At 28.4% G+C, this 16442-nt stretch overlaps 1 protein-coding gene across 1 annotated transcript in view; it reads right to left on the bottom strand.

Moving 5' to 3' along the window:
- The window catches only part of LOC111626596 (chromodomain-helicase-DNA-binding protein Mi-2 homolog), a 176066-nt gene that overhangs the window by 125936 nt on the left and 33688 nt on the right, over positions 1 to 16442 (bottom strand). The window contains exons 6-7 of the mRNA XM_023370031.1: positions 14486 to 14629; positions 13542 to 13718 (exon numbers count right to left, since the gene is read on the bottom strand). Coding sequence (XP_023225799.1) covers positions 13542 to 13718; positions 14486 to 14629 — 321 coding nt within the window. The remainder of the gene's footprint in view (positions 1 to 13541; positions 13719 to 14485; positions 14630 to 16442) is intronic.

The raw sequence follows: 16442 nt of genomic DNA, 5'->3' as shown, positions 1-16442 counted from the left end.
TCCTTTATGAAGGCATAGAGCCTTTACTACAAGAAAATGAAAATTAATGAATACACTATGTACAGTAATTTACCTGATAAGACAGACCTCAGAAAAATACTTTATGAGGCATAAAGCTGTCTATAATGAAAATTAATTAACTAAGGATTTTTTGCCCTGCCAGGGTGTGGCCGAATTATCCAGACTGCCGGGTTATCGAGTGCCAAGTTTTCAAGACTCTACTGTACTACTTTTCAGGCAATGACTTTTAACCAAAAAAGAAAGCTTTTAATTAAAAAAAAATGTATTTACTAAATTATTCTAAAGCTGGCAACTAAGAGAAAATTAATGCAGATGAAACTGATGAATTTTTATAATCACATGATGAAGGACTCGTGTTTGTATATTGGAGTTCACCTAATGTAAGTTGACTGATAAAGATGAAGAAAATGAAAAAAAAAAACTAATAAACTAAGATAAATTATCAGCAATGTAGATGAGAAGCATGGTGCATAATTTTATTGTTAATTTCGAAACTTATCACACATGCTTTGGTACCCTTCATGATGATGGATGGTCAAGTTGTTAAGAGTCAGCCTATAGATTTAGAGGACCAAGAAACAAATTTGTTAAGTTGAGAAACACTAGGAATTTTACAGAGGATTGGTCTGTTAATTAATTAAGATATGCTGGGTCCCACAACTCACCACTAGAGTACCTCATTTGGGCCTAGGCAAACCAACAACGGAAATAAGTAAAGGAAGATAAATGTACTGTACAAATGTAAACTACAACAAAACAAAGTTCCATCTTGAATTTATTTAACCCTGAGACATTTCCAATTCTATGGATATATTAAAGCCTTCCATGTATCAGAAATTTTAGTGTAAAGTATCAAAAAAAAATTGTCATCAAACACATCTGATTTAGATGTGGAATCACAAGGTAGATCATTTGACTATCAACTTTCTAGAGAATGACTCCTTCATTCTCCTTTATCATCAACCACCTCCCGTCATCTCATTAAATGTTTTGATCCTCTTTTAGTGAATACAAAAAACACCTCTTCTTCACATTATATCTTTTGTTTAAATTATATTTATTTACTTTCAAACTAATGTCTCTGTTACTAATAATAATAATAATAAAAAAACTTCACAATTCATATATTTTTCTATTTGTGAAAACTGGATATCTTTCATTGAGATAGAACACAATAACTTCATTTTGTGACAGTTTTCAAGAAGAAATTAAAGGCAATAAGCAAGAGATCATTGTATTAGAAAGGACTAGAGCAATGATTTTCTACCGGTGTGCTACGAGAGGATCGTAGGTGTGTTGCGAAAATTTTTGAGATTTATTAAACAAATTATTTTCGAAAGAAGACCAAAGAACAATAAGTGTACATGTCAAAACTAAAACCTCTTTAAACTGATTATACAAGTTTTTCTTTGTTATAATAAATAAACATATAGGGGAGGGTGGGGATGAAAGGGACAGTCTCTATAACTTGCTGCTAAATTACTTATGGAGCTTCGTTATTTCACAGATAGATGACACTAGTAGTCCATAGTTTTCACACGTTNTTTTACAATTTTATTTCCACAATTTTGTGAAAATATGTTTATTAAAAAAATTCAATATTATATTTATATTATATAATAAAATCACGGTACAGAACTGCAGTATAGAATAAAGAAGTACAGAACTGCGGCTCCCATGCATTTTGCAAAACCTACATTTTTGCTCCCACTGAACTTTTGCCTGCCCACCCCTGTTATAATAGCACAAGTGGACAGTTATAAAGTCAGCCATTAAGTGATCTCTCCATTTATCATCTTGTCAAAAATGAAAAGGAATGCATACGTGATACAGAATTTGTTAAATATCTACTTTTTAAGCAGATAATTAAAATCTCATTATTTTATAGGTTTCAAATCTAACACATTATGTAACAAGTATCTACAGGTCTTTAAATACAAAATTCAAACAATCAAGACTTTAACACTCAAACAATAGCATTGTATTTATATATTATAAAAATCTGTTTATATACAACTGTACTCATTAAGTATAAGAGAGAAAGACTGGTTTGAGTTACAAAACTACCATAATTGTAATGAAACATAAATATCGCAATGTAAACAATATACATGGTGGGGCAGAAAGGACGGACGTTTTTGAAATGACTAGAACTCACCACCAATTAGAGTGGCAGATTTGTGGCAGGTAGCATGAATGTAGTGAGGTCTTAACACTGTCTTTTCAGTTGAAGGCATGGAGCCCTGGATGATAGAACACCGCATGTTTGCATACAACTGTGGTACACAAAGGGAATCATTCAATCATACACATCTGATGGAAATATGTTTCCGCATCCTTGTGTACGATGAAAACGTATTCCTATCAGACGTGTGGTTTCAACAAAACGGAGCGATGGCTCACACAGCTAGATCATCAATTGATGATCTAGCTGTCTCTTCCCTGGTCACTTCATTTCCAGGTTCGGTGACATTCATTAGCAAGGTTGCGGCCTAAGTTTTTAACGTGAAAACTTTTATGTCAGATGTTCAGCACCGCCATCCTATAAACCTAGAAGTTTAACAATGGTGTGTGGAATGTTGAGCATGATTCCACTGATGTTCCACACACCATTGTTAAACATCTAAGCTTATAGGATGATGGTGCTGAATGTCTGACGTAGATGTTTTCGCTTTGAAAACTTAGGCCGCAACCTTGCTATTGGATAGGTCGGGCAAACAAGGAGGCCATGTGCAATTATTTCTTGTAGGGACACCAGAAGGCAAGTGTATATGAGCATAAGCCCATTCTTTAAGGAAGCTATTCGTGTGGAAGTTGCCAAAATCACTTCCAGAAATGCATCACTGATAACAGACACCACATAGGAGATGTTTTCTACACTTGATTCTGTAAAATGCTATTTCAATATGAACTCATATCTTCCAACAAATATCTTTTGTATTAACAATTACAGATGTGATTTTTTTAAAAAGTCAGTCCCTTCTGCCCCACCTTGTAGTTAGATTTAAATACATCTTATTTCATAATTTTTGACATGCAAAATAAAAACTTTCCAAGCTTTTCTGGCTTTCATACATGTAGAGGAAGCAAGATATTTGTCTTTGATAGAATTTACTTCATCATTTACTTGTTTCTTGATCTTAGTTCTTTACTTCAGTAATAATGTTGTCTTTGGATAGATAAGTGTCCACAAATAAGTTATTGTCAACAAAATCTTCAAATAACACTTTTTCATTGCTCATTTTGGTAATGAGATCAACTCTGCCCTCTTCATCACAATCTGTTGATCAAAAATCTTCTGTAAAACCATTTGCAATGTTGCTTTATAGAACTTTATTTCAAGTTTTGTTAATCATTTCCATTACATCCAACTTGTTCACGCCAAACACATACAATCCATCTTCAATAACATGCAACATCTTTTGTATGGTAAGCTTTCCACATAATAATTTACAGTTCTGAATGATTCCTGATCTAAAAGGTTACAATCTAGTTGTATCTGACAGTAAAAATTGAACTCATAGCTTTTAGAGTGAAAATCATAATAGATAACACTGTAATTGTCAATAAGAAAAATCATTTTTTTCTTTAAATTTTTTTTTGTGATAACCAAACCTGTTATTTAAATTTTAAGGCTTATCAGACCAGTGAATATGATAGATACAAAATAAACTAAAGAAATTTTACAATGATTGAATCTAAACATATAAAATACATCCAAAATGCATTTCAGACTCTCTTGAAGTCCCTCTTCAGTTGTTTTTTTTTATAAATATGAAGTAAAATATACATTAAAAGGTTTAAATAAACATAAAAACATCATAATTAAAAAAGCTGATGTTATCTCTGTGCTGTACAATAGATTCCATCTGTTTTCTTATAATCTATGCAGCCACAGACAGTACTGTAAACAATTAACAATAATCTGTAATAAACTATATTTAGAATTAAGCGATAATGGCAATGGACCTAATACTCACAACTGAGGCCTCTGAAGGATTGATGTAACATTACACCAAAAACAATTACTATGGTATACATCTTACAATAATTTTTCTGTTTTCAGCAATCATGCACATGACTATTGCTCAGGAAAAAAAGCTTTCACCTCATCCTTGTTCTCTAATTTGATGCATGTTGTATAAATATAATAACATCTTGGCATTGCAGCAACATCCAAGCTTTAAAGATTTTCCAATTAACGATAGCAGTTTTTCCATTATCTGTTATGTTTGCTCCCAAAAGAAGAGTTACACATTCTTTACTTTTTTCACTTCTTTGTCATTAATCACCTTTACAGATAAAACAATAGTATTTAAACATTTAAAAAATATGTCATTTTTTCTGCATTAAGAATGACACCAAGGCTACAGTTATGTACAATTTCAAATAAATTTTTCAACCACTTTGCACAATCCTCCACCTCAAACTTCTCCATTTTTGCCACAGATTTTATTAAAAACTATCTGCTTTCTGTTTAGAATTTAGCATGTTTCCATTATTGTTCATACTGTTCAGACTTTTTTCTAAAAAGTTTTTCCATTGGTGGGAATATTCTTGTCTCTAACTGTACAGTTCAGCAAGCACTTTTTAACCCATAATAAGCTATCCATATATTTCCATGAATCTTATTGTGTAGAATCATCATGTCAATGTAAACCTCTTGGTGTCGTCCAGAAACTAAAATGCTTAACCAAATGGTTAAATTAGCTACCAGAAATACTTTTCCAAATGGCTAAATCCGTTCACTCCTAAGTGTTTAGAGTAAGATTTTTTTAAATTGTGATATTTTATGCCTAAAAACAATCTGTTTATTTTATCATCACATACATAATACTACAATGCTATATTTTTCAAATTTGCTGAAAGATTAAAAGTTTTTACAAAGAATTGGGCATTAATAATTTTTAAAACTTAGTTTATCAAAAATTAATTTTATTTATTTATTATATCAACTAGTTGAAAAAATTCATTGGCAATTAAACAAGACAACAAAAAAAAAGTTCAACAACAAAGCTGGTTTGAATGGCATTTAGAATACCTAGCCCATGCTGTCTGGAAACCACACTCTGCCACATGACATAATGTTTATTTTTTAGTCATATAGGCTTTATAGGAAGTTTCTGATTAGTTTATTCAATAGATGAACATTAATTACTTAAATCAGAATCCAAGAGTGTTTAATGGGGTTTTGATACAGTATTAACCAGTTTGAATTAACACAAAATTCCTATGCTACACAATTGGGAAAGAAAATGAATTCAAGTAAATGTGACTTAGTTATCCTGGTTTCAGTTAACAATATTGTTAACTGAAACCAGGATAACTAAGTTCCACTGTATCTGATTTCTAATTCATATTTCTTAATAAACTAGCAATATATTTTTTTCCAATTCCATTGTATTGAATAATTACAACAATTGAGAAGATAACAATTGTGAATGATGACTAGACGCCATGTTGTTAGAAAATTCTAGGCTTAATCTTACGAGACTTACAAAAAACTAAGTGAAAAAAGTTTGACAGACCTAATGTAAAGTTTGTAAAGTTTCACTTTCAATTTATGGACATACTAAAATGAGATAAACTTGAATAATTAATGTGTATATACAAGTGCAGAGTATATATATATATATATATATATTATAGAGAATTAAGAAATAATCATATATATATGACTATTTCTTCAAAAATATTCTGTCTCAATACTGCCAATGCTAAGTGTCTGACTATCTATGAAGAATAAATTTTAACTGTTAAGTTTTCCTTTTTTCTTTTCGCAGACCACAATTTGGTACAAAAATAACTTGGCAGAAGACGATGCAAACAGTTGAGCAATTTTAAAATAGAATCAATGTATTTACTTGCCTTGTTGTTTCTATCAATAAGAAAAATTGAGGGAGGAAAGAGAAAAATCCACCTTATAGACCACTAAATAATACTTCTGAACAGCTGCAGCTAATGTTTATCGACATATTTTAAATCATCCTGTAAGAAAAAAAAAAGGCATGCTTTTCTTATTTCAAATGTAAGCTGGACTACAACCCAGAAAAGTATTTGGGAGAAAACCACACGAATTAGGAAAAACATTACAAAACCTGAGCTGGTTTGCCTTTATGTTTAAAATTAGACAGCTGATATTTATGAAGATATTAAAATTTTAGAGCATGGTTTTTGTTAAGTGCATTTCAGTATTTTAAATATTTGCATAAATATTAGTTTAAAATTATTGGAAAACAGGAAAAAACTGTCAATTTTTAAGATCTATCACCATTTTAATTCAAATTGATGATATTCTTAACAATGAAAATGTTTAGATCTCTGCTAACTAGTATGACATTAAAATTTCATTGTAAATTTTCTAATGTAAAGTATAAGAATTAAATAGAAATAAACAAAATAAGTTTTAATAGATTTTACTGAGTTAAGAATGATCATCAAACAAGCTTTTAAAAACACCAGGATTGAAGAGGTTAGAAATTAAATTTTCCTAAGATTTTTGATTAAAAGAGAAAGAAGAAAAATTTTTTAATCAATAAGTAAAAATGACAAAATTATTAACAAACATGCAGAAATGTTTTCATTAAATTTAGAAAGACACAGAAAAAATTAAAATCATTCATTTTTATATTGAATAATAATAATATTCTGTTTATTGCAAACTAATGCTAACATAACATGTAAAGTACATTTCTAAAAAAACACTGAAAAATTTTGAGACAGATGCTGTGTGCAAATCTTGCATGACACAATGTATCAGGGCTTTATTCCAAACATTGCAATTATTGACTTGGATGTGCTAACATTATTGATTCATTTGTAGACTCTTTTGGACAATTCTCCAGACAGTTTTTTGTGGCAGTTGAAGCTCTCAACTTGCCCAATTTGTTCCCTTCTGTGGGCTTTACTGGAAAGCTTTGTGGACCAGTCCACAGTCTCAATTCTGACACTGATGGTCAGCCACTAGATTTCCTTTGCACAGACAACCAATAGCCACAAATTGTCTGCACCACTTATGAATACTTTTTTCCACTGGTTGCTCTGAAATTGTCTTATATCATCGTACAGTCATAGCAGACTGTTTCATGGGATTACAGGACACAAAATGCTTTCTCTCCAGATGCCACCATGTTGCACTGCGTGCTCCTAGCAGTGAAGCCTAAAACCAGTAGTGCATAGGATTACAGTAGAGCATCGATTATCCGACTCAATTGGGGACTCGGGTTGGTCGGATAACTGAAAAAATCGAATAATCGAAAAGAATGTTAAAATACATTATTAGTTTAGTATATTACCATATTAGTATATCCCATGTAATTAGTATATCGCTATTAACCTACTTCACGTTGAATTTTCATCGATGTCAAGCCTAACAAAATTTTTTTAAAAATAATAATCGTTGCTATTGTATCATTAAAAACTATTCTAAAATTATTTTATTGCTCACAAAACAAACAACCACTCATAATTAAAAAATTAAATCTCATTTAAATACTGGCCTCCTTTTCACGGTCAAGCCAGTGTTGCCAGCTAAAACACGCAAAAATTTAACAAAAATAATATTAAAGTAGCCAAGACATAGCCAAATATTGTAGCGCCACATCACTAGTGGACATTTGAACTTTGCCGACTAGAACAGTCAGTTAACCGATGTGACGGTTAATTAGGGGTCGGATAATCGATGCTCTACTGTATTTGCATAAAAACTTTTGGACACATGGCACAGATATGAAAATATGTCCCATACATTTCCTCAGAATAAAATCACAAAACTGGGGAGTTGTTTTTAAATAACTCTGTACTGCTGAAAGTTTTGCATTATAATAATCAAGCAAGCAAGACAAATGTTTAAAACTTGGTGAAATGTGATTTATCTCTAGAGATTCTGTAATGTTGAAATTATTCATATTAAGCTGATGATAACTGCTTCAGTTGATTCCATGAGTGATTTCACTGTGCCAAGTCAGTGTATAGTCATGCAACTTTTGCATGATTTGCACTGTTGATATCATGTCAGAAAGAAGAGAGAATAAATCAAAGATGGACAATAAAAACATGACCAGCTTAGCAACATATCTGCTTTCATAAAAAATGGTAGAAAAAAACTATTGATTTACTATTACTTTTCATCTTTTTACTTTCCAAAATTTCCAAGATTTGTAATATAAATCTTTTAAGCTCTTAATAAATGTTAGTAATAATGTCCCACCAAAGGTAATTTTCTCAACAGAAAAAATTATATAATGCTAAAAAGTAAAGTTTTTCATATCATTTGTCAGCTTTCATATCATTTGAAATCAAAATTAAATGTTTATTTTTAACAGTTCAAATTTTTTGATGTGCCAAGAACAAACAATGATAGACTTTGAGAGTTGTAATTCAAAATAATACTAACAAATGTCAGTTAATATTAAATTATTTCAACACAATCAGTTTCTCATATACTAAAAATACTTATTTCTTGCTTTATAAACATAATAAAATCATATTTTTCTGTATGTAAAAGCAATAAAAATCCCCAAATTAAGCATTAAATGGACCTTTGGCTTGATTTTGGCCAAAGCCAATTATTTTATCAAAGGAGCAATTTTTGGCCAAAGGTGGCAAAAGCTAAAGCTAATTATTTGATCAAACAATAAGCAACAGACTATAGTAAATTATATTTTTGTTTAATTTTTCATTATAAAAAATTAAAATTTGTTAAGATACTTAATATTGTATGAAACTATCCACTGCTTTCTCAGCAAATAAAATCAAATAATTGCATCAAAACACCTGAATTTTTTGCTGACTTGAGTTTAATTTTAAGCCTGAAGATGGCCTATATTAATTAAGTAGGTTGAAAATGTTAGAAAAATAATTTATACTTAGCAAAAAATTCAGGTGTTTTGATGCAATTATTTGATTGTATGAAAGTTAAGTAATGCAAACTATCAGCATACTATTTAAAAATTCTTTGAAATTACTGCTAATTTTGCTTGAATTTCAAGATTCAAATTACAGTTTGAATTTGTGTCAATAACTTGATACAAGTAATACCTCAAAATTTTATCATCAGCTTAAGGATCACACAAAATATTTTTTGTTCATTCTTCTGCTTCAATCCAACTTCATTCAGGATCTTATATTACAAGTAAATAAAATTTTTGTATGTATAAAATATGTGTCTATTTTTAATTTATTTTTAAATTAAAAATTTCCAAAGTAATTGACTTTTTTCCTCAAGAATAATTTTTCACAATCAAAAAATTTACAGAATGTAAAATAAATGGATTAATGGCAGTAATAAATAAAATTAACTAAAGCCTATAAATTTATCTCATACAAACATAAAACAATCATATTATTCAGGCAGAAAGTTGTTACAGCAATCTGTATCCCGAACTGTAATGAAGATAATTCACCTACATGCCTATATGGTAGATTTAAATTAGTGTAAATCTAGAACTGAAATAAAAAAACAAGTCTGGATAGTACTACTATTGACAAATGTTAAATGTCTAGTATGCAGAAGTTGAGGGCTTAATTCCTATTTTGGATCCATCTTTTCTTCCAGAATTGTATAAATACTAATCAAAAATTAACTGGATAAATTTTTGTACAAATAGCAGTACAACCTTTAGTCCAAAAACTGCTAAATAAAAAATTAGCCTTAATGTATTTAAAACAATTCTCAATTAAATACAAACTTAAAACTGACAAGTAAAATATTTGCAAGAAGTATTAAAAACTGACTAAAATTCTGTTGTAACAGGTATAATTTCATCATATTTAATTTGTTTATTTACTTGTTATTTCTTCTGATAATAGTTTGATTCTTTACGCTGCTTAAGATAAAACACTTCTTTGACGTCATCAAGAAAATCTTAGATGCATAACGGTACAAAGATGTTTGAGTCTGATTTCCTCCAATAACTTTTTTAAGTCAACTTCCTGTATTATTACAAAAAATATGAAGACTTTTTCTAGTGACCATTTTCTGAGTATTTTGTTCATTGCATCCTCTGTTGAAGATAATCATCAGAATAATTTGATCTACTTCACTATCACTTTTAGTTTAAAAATAATCTTCACTATTTTGAAAATTTTTCCCCTATTCATATTAAATTAGATAATTATTTTATAAATGCATGATATTTATTCCTTATTAAATTTAATGATTAAAATGAAAATAAAAGTGTTAAACTTTTATGGAACATCAATATCCCCTGCAGATAAAATGAGATAAATCCAGAAAAATCTAATTACATATATACATAAAAATCAATTCAATTTTAACTTCCTAAAACTTTTTCAACAACAACAAATTGATGCTTTCAAAATTATTTAAAATATTCAATTGTGTAATTTCGTAAAGTTTATTGTAAGTTAAAAAAAAGTAATCATCAGTTATTTTAACAATCTACCATCGGTGAGTTAAGAGAAGACAAACATTAGCACATTAACAGAACGTAAGCAATGCACAAGTTGAAAAGATGATGTCCAAATTACAAGTAATGAAATAAATAAGAATATTTAATAAATGGAAGTAGAATTATATATAACATAAAAGCATATAACAATGATGATAATCAAAATAGAATGAGTGGTCAGATCATGCGTGTGACCAATGCATATTGATTAATGGAGGAAGGGATAGAATAAACAGAAATTAGTAATAAAAAACAGATTAAAGCAACATCTATTTAAAAAAGGGGTGGGGAAAATTAAACAGGTCAATATTAGTTATCAATTCATATAAAATTTTAGATAGAACTAATTAATTCAGAATTCCACAATTTGAAATACAAAAAGTAATATAAATTTTTCCTGAAGCAAAACAACAATTATAAATGATATATAGTAGAATCTCATTTTAAGAAATCGCAGAACAACGGATTTCTCTGAATAACAAATTTTTTCCTCCAGGTCCTGCCAAATTAATGAAATTTTACCTCCTTTTAGTGAATCCATAAGTTGAAATAATAGAATTTTTATAGTCCCATCTATAGTAAAATTCAATTTTTTTTCAAGGTTTGTTAATATTTTGGTGTTTCTGGGAATTTGTGTAGTTTGATGATGCACTTGTTACATCCAGGGTGTGTATAACTAAAGAATTGCATGAAGAAAGTAAGAAGCCGATACGATTGAGGAGGAGCCACGTAATGAACATTCATTCTGATTCTGGGCCAAGTGTAGTGCTAAAATTTAGCGAGACCATTGAATCTTTCGAATCATGACCTTCCTGATGAGTTTCAGCATAAACAAACAAGCTATTAATGACATTGCTAATATCAAGCAGTTATTGTATTCAATATGCAGAAAAGCAACATCAAAACAAACCAAAATAAACAAATTTTTTAACAAATTATGAAGTCAAATAAAGTGCTAATGAGCATACATAACACTCTCTTTTTGTGCTTACAGTATATACAACTTCATCATACATGTGTACGGCATAATATATATAGGTCTTTCTATAGAATAAAGAGAGATCTCAAGAAACTGAATAATTTCAAGTACTGGTATTTCTTATAGGTAAGGTTAAAAAAAACGAAAATTTTTTCAAATAATTGATATTTTCCTGGGTGTGTGGGAAATCCGTTGTTTGAGATATAATAGATTCTCATAATGGATGATTTTCGGCAGCCCGAACAATCCATTAAAACAAGATTCTACTGTAACAATCTATTCCTATAAATCAATTTACCTATGAACAAAATCACAAATCTTTATTCTTAAAAGTTGTTGCATCAAGTCATGCATTGATTCAGTCTTTCTAGAACAACGAAAACATAGCACAGTGCAGTTCTTTCCAATTGCAAAATCAAATGAATAAGGTTAAACAAATAAGATTTGAAAACAACCCATAAAAAAGTCATAACACTTAAAACTACACAAGTTTATTCAGAAATATGCTGTAGTTTTTCATTCTAAAATGAAGACAAAGTATTTTTAATTTCTTTAAACCTAGTTATAAAATGATGATATGTAACATTAATTATACTTAAATTTATAATTATTATTAATTATAAATTTTAATTTTGTAAATATATATTAGCAAATAATTTTGCCAAGATAATCACTTTAAAATACAAATTGATATCTTAACAATTTGAACATATTCCTTAGTTCAAATTAAACACTCCATCAGTTTATATTATAAACAACACACACACAATGGCAAGCCTTATGTATGTTACAATTCTTATAAACATTTACCATACAGTTAAGTTAAAATTACTAAAATTATTTTAGTATTAGACATATTTAATAAACAAACCTTTACAGTTACATATGTAAATAAACTCAGATATTAATATAATAAGATTTAAAATTTCAAGATAATATTAACAGTAAATAATATTCACCACCATTTAGAATATAAATGTTAAGTCAGTTAAAAGAACGATTTTTGAAACAAGTGAAAATAATTTAGAGCTGAATATATTGCATTGAAAAATTCGTATGTCAAAACACACATGTGCAATAATTATCTGCAATATCGCAGACAGCCTAACAGATTCTTTAAGTCAAATCTTAAAGCATTACATACAAACCATTTTAATTCATTAAAGTTATTTTTTTCAAAAGAAAAATAAAATTTAATTATAATTCCTCATATGACTAGAGGTAGATTACATTTAATTAATTTAAAACAAAGCTAATTAATAAATTGTTAAACAATTGAAATTTGGTTTAAAGATGTGTTAAGTTTAATAATTAGCTACTGGCCTGAGACTTACGTTTAGGACAAACTATGGCATTTAATCATTTATTAATTAACATTATTACAGCCAAAATGTAATCCCGCTCTAGTCGTTTGAGTAGTTAAAACTCAGAATAGTTTATTATAATGCAAATATATTCAAAGCCTCGTAATAAAATCCTAGTTAACAAATTTTAAATTACTTTCATGTTTATCACAATCATTATTAAAGAATACAAGAAATATAAAATCACAACATATAAAAAGTATATTTTATAAAAAAATAAAATTACAAAAGCCAATGCCAAACACAAACAAACAGAAAAAGCATTAAATAAGAAATTTTAATTCCACAGCTGTGTTAGCATTTATAAAAAGTCAGATTTTATTAAAAGTGTCTTTAATGAAGACCCAGGTGGTGTTGCACTGTCATCGTTAAAATAATAATATAAATATTTATAAATAAATAAATGATTTAAAATTAAACATATGTATGTGTGTAAGAAAAATATATTGAAATATTTTAAAACAGATTAAAATAATTTAATTGCATACAAAGATAACTGGAAAAATAAAGTTAAGGAACTAAAGTTAAATATTTTTAAAAATATATTTCTTCTATTACATCATGTAAAATTATATAATGTGGAACTTTTTTCTCTTCTTCAAAAATTTATAAAATGGTTCATATAAATAAAAAATAACAATTGTAATTAGAATACTGAAAATAAACAAATAATGAACACAGATCTTAAAAAATATAATTTCAACAATCATTTCAAAAAGCACAAGTTAAAAATAAGCACGAATACAAAAAAGATTTGAATCTCACCGAACAGCGAGGGCAGTGCCATTCACCATCCGGAATGTTTTTTAATGGAGGATTGAGACAATGAGTATGGTATGCGGAAGGACAACTGTCACAGCATAGCAATTCTCCACCATCCTTACAGACACGGCAGAACTCCATATGCTCATCCTCCTCCTGTTCCTGAATACCTTCCCCTTCCTGGAAAGTTGATAGCATTTTTAACAAGTTTTCCTCTACATACTAACACAGCCATGTGTATAACCAATTATATCTGCCAAGCATTTTTTTTAAAATGAAAAAGCAGAATATCATCAGCAGTCTAAACCTTTTAATACGATGCATGGTTGAGAAACCAAAATAATAAAATAACTTCCCTGAAAATTTAAAGCAAAATTGAAAATAATGGTAGAAAGAGTTTGAAGAATTATCTAACTAAGCTATTCTCATTTTGGTGAGGCCAAATCTCATTCCATGCAACCAAAAGTTTATCGACTGCATAATACCATAGAACAGTGGTACTCAATCAACAGTCTGTAATATTTTACCACAGATCCCACCACCAAGATCAGGAACAACAAAAATTAATCCTAACTAATTTTTCTATTAACTAACAAGGAGGACAAAGTTCTGCCGACATATTAATTGCCATAAATTCAAATTGTGAGGGGATAAAATTACTTATCTGTTCAAAACCAAATGCATCCTGATTCCTGATGAGTCATGTTTTGTCCGTGGTTTCAATTATTACAATATTTTTATGCATACGTTAATCGAACATGCTACATACTAAAAGCACATCCTCCAAATAATGGTTGAATACCACTGCCCCAAGGCCAGATTCAAAAATATAACAAATTTTAATCTACATGAAAAGTTAAAGCAGAAATTGATAAAAGAAATCAGCTCTAAAATAAAAACATTTGTAATGAATGTTAATGTTACACACATTCAAAGAAATTACTTACACAATGAGGACAACTCCATTTTCCTTCAGGTGGCTCTTCTAAATCTGGATCTAAACAAACTAAATGATATGCTCGTGGACAGGTATCACATAATATTATTTCCCCTCCTTGCTGACATACTTCACAATAATCTTGATGATCAGTCTAAAATAAATGATTTTGTTTTATAATTTACTTTAAATTTAATCAATCGACTGTTAATAAATTATAAAAACGAAATTAAAATATTCAAAAGCCATTCGCACAAGATAATCTAACTGACTCCTCTTAATCTATAGAATTGCGTTCAATATATAGCCCTCTGAATATAAATTACTTTGATTTCAAAAAAGCTTTTAATTTTCTTCTTATAATCAGGATTATGGCACACTTTTAAAAAGTGTAAATAAATGCAAATTCTTAAGCAATAAATTTTCACTGTTTACTTAACAAATAGAGGCTAAGGTAATTTTTGACATAAAAATGACATTTTTAAAAAGAAATTTCAAATGTTACTAAATTATTTTATTGATGAATAATACAAGTAAAGAAAATGTTTAATTTACATAAGTAATTTGTTCTTGTATGTAATAAAAAGAGAAGAGATCTTTCTAAATAAGACAATTTTACTTTTTGACATAACATAATGAGTAGAAAAGTCTATCAAGCATGTTAGTTGATCAACTTCCACTCTCAACAAAAGAAAAATAAACAAATAAATGAAAAAAGTCAAACTTCTTACAGAAAACCTATGTAATAAATCAAAATCTTACTTATTAGCTCATCTAAATTGTGTTGGACATGAATTTTTTTATAGTAAAGTATAAAGATGTTTTTATATAAAATATCAGCAGAGATTTCAATGTCTTTACAGAAAAAAAAATTCAATCATTACCACCACTAAAATTTTAAATGTTTTAATACTAACTGTCACATTTATACTGGAGATTAATATGAAGTACATTTCATCTAATACAAATGAATCTGATGATTATTATTTAATCTTGGAAGTTGTAAATTCCATTTTTTAATACTTTTCATAGACAATTTCAAATTTATCAATGGAAAGAAATTGTATTTAAGCCAAGTGGCCTAAACTATCTTCACACAGTATATCTTATTGAAAATATAAGAGAACTTCAATTTTGGACCATTATTGTTCTTCAATGGTTTAGTTTTCAATATTTTTTTATTATTATTTGTGGAGTTATATTATCACTGTTCAATAATTATGAAATAACTAAAGCTTGCTTATTTAAATTAATTAAATTATATTTGTTAACTGATAAATTTTATAATTTATAATTCAGCAAATTCAAGCCTAGTCAACTGAATTGTTCTACAAAATAGACAGAACTGGCACAAGTAAACTTACAACAATCAAATACAAAATTATTTCATTAAAAAATGAATATAGGCTTGTACATCTTTTATACACACAATTTTTAACAATCAAAAAATAGAACATTTTCTAGACTAAATCAAATATGTAAGTTCAAATATTTCACATTTATTAGTAATCATTACAAATTTCTATAATCTTAAGCACTTGGTCATCAATAGAGAAGTTGTGTTTATAGAATATGTATAAAAGAAGAAATTAGTTTGAACTTTTTTCTTCCATGCAGATGATAACCATTAACATAGGAATTATCCTACAAATCAGACAGAAGCATTATCTATTATATGGATGAAATAATTGAATCCCTCCAATTTTTTCACTTAGAAAATAAACATGCGTGTGTGATCTGATCTGTTCAGGTTCTGATTGCTCTATGATAAACCATGCTCTTGACTTACCTTGATTTTGCAAACTGTTAGTTAAAATTTTAACTAAAAAATTCTAAAAAATTTATATAGTTTTTTAAAGTTAAATTTTAATGTACAAAAGTGATATTTTATTATTCATGAATTTTCAATATTCAGAAAATAGCTTTAATCAACATTTGTATTGGAAATATGAAATAATTTGATAAAT

This window comes from Centruroides sculpturatus, unplaced genomic scaffold, assembly GCF_000671375.1.
Source record: "Centruroides sculpturatus isolate CEXI.00-Female unplaced genomic scaffold, Cexi_2.0 scaffold304, whole genome shotgun sequence".
NCBI lineage: Eukaryota > Metazoa > Arthropoda > Arachnida > Scorpiones > Buthidae > Centruroides > Centruroides sculpturatus.
Note: the sequence above shows the minus strand (reverse complement) of the source record. Positions and strands in the feature narration are given on the sequence as shown.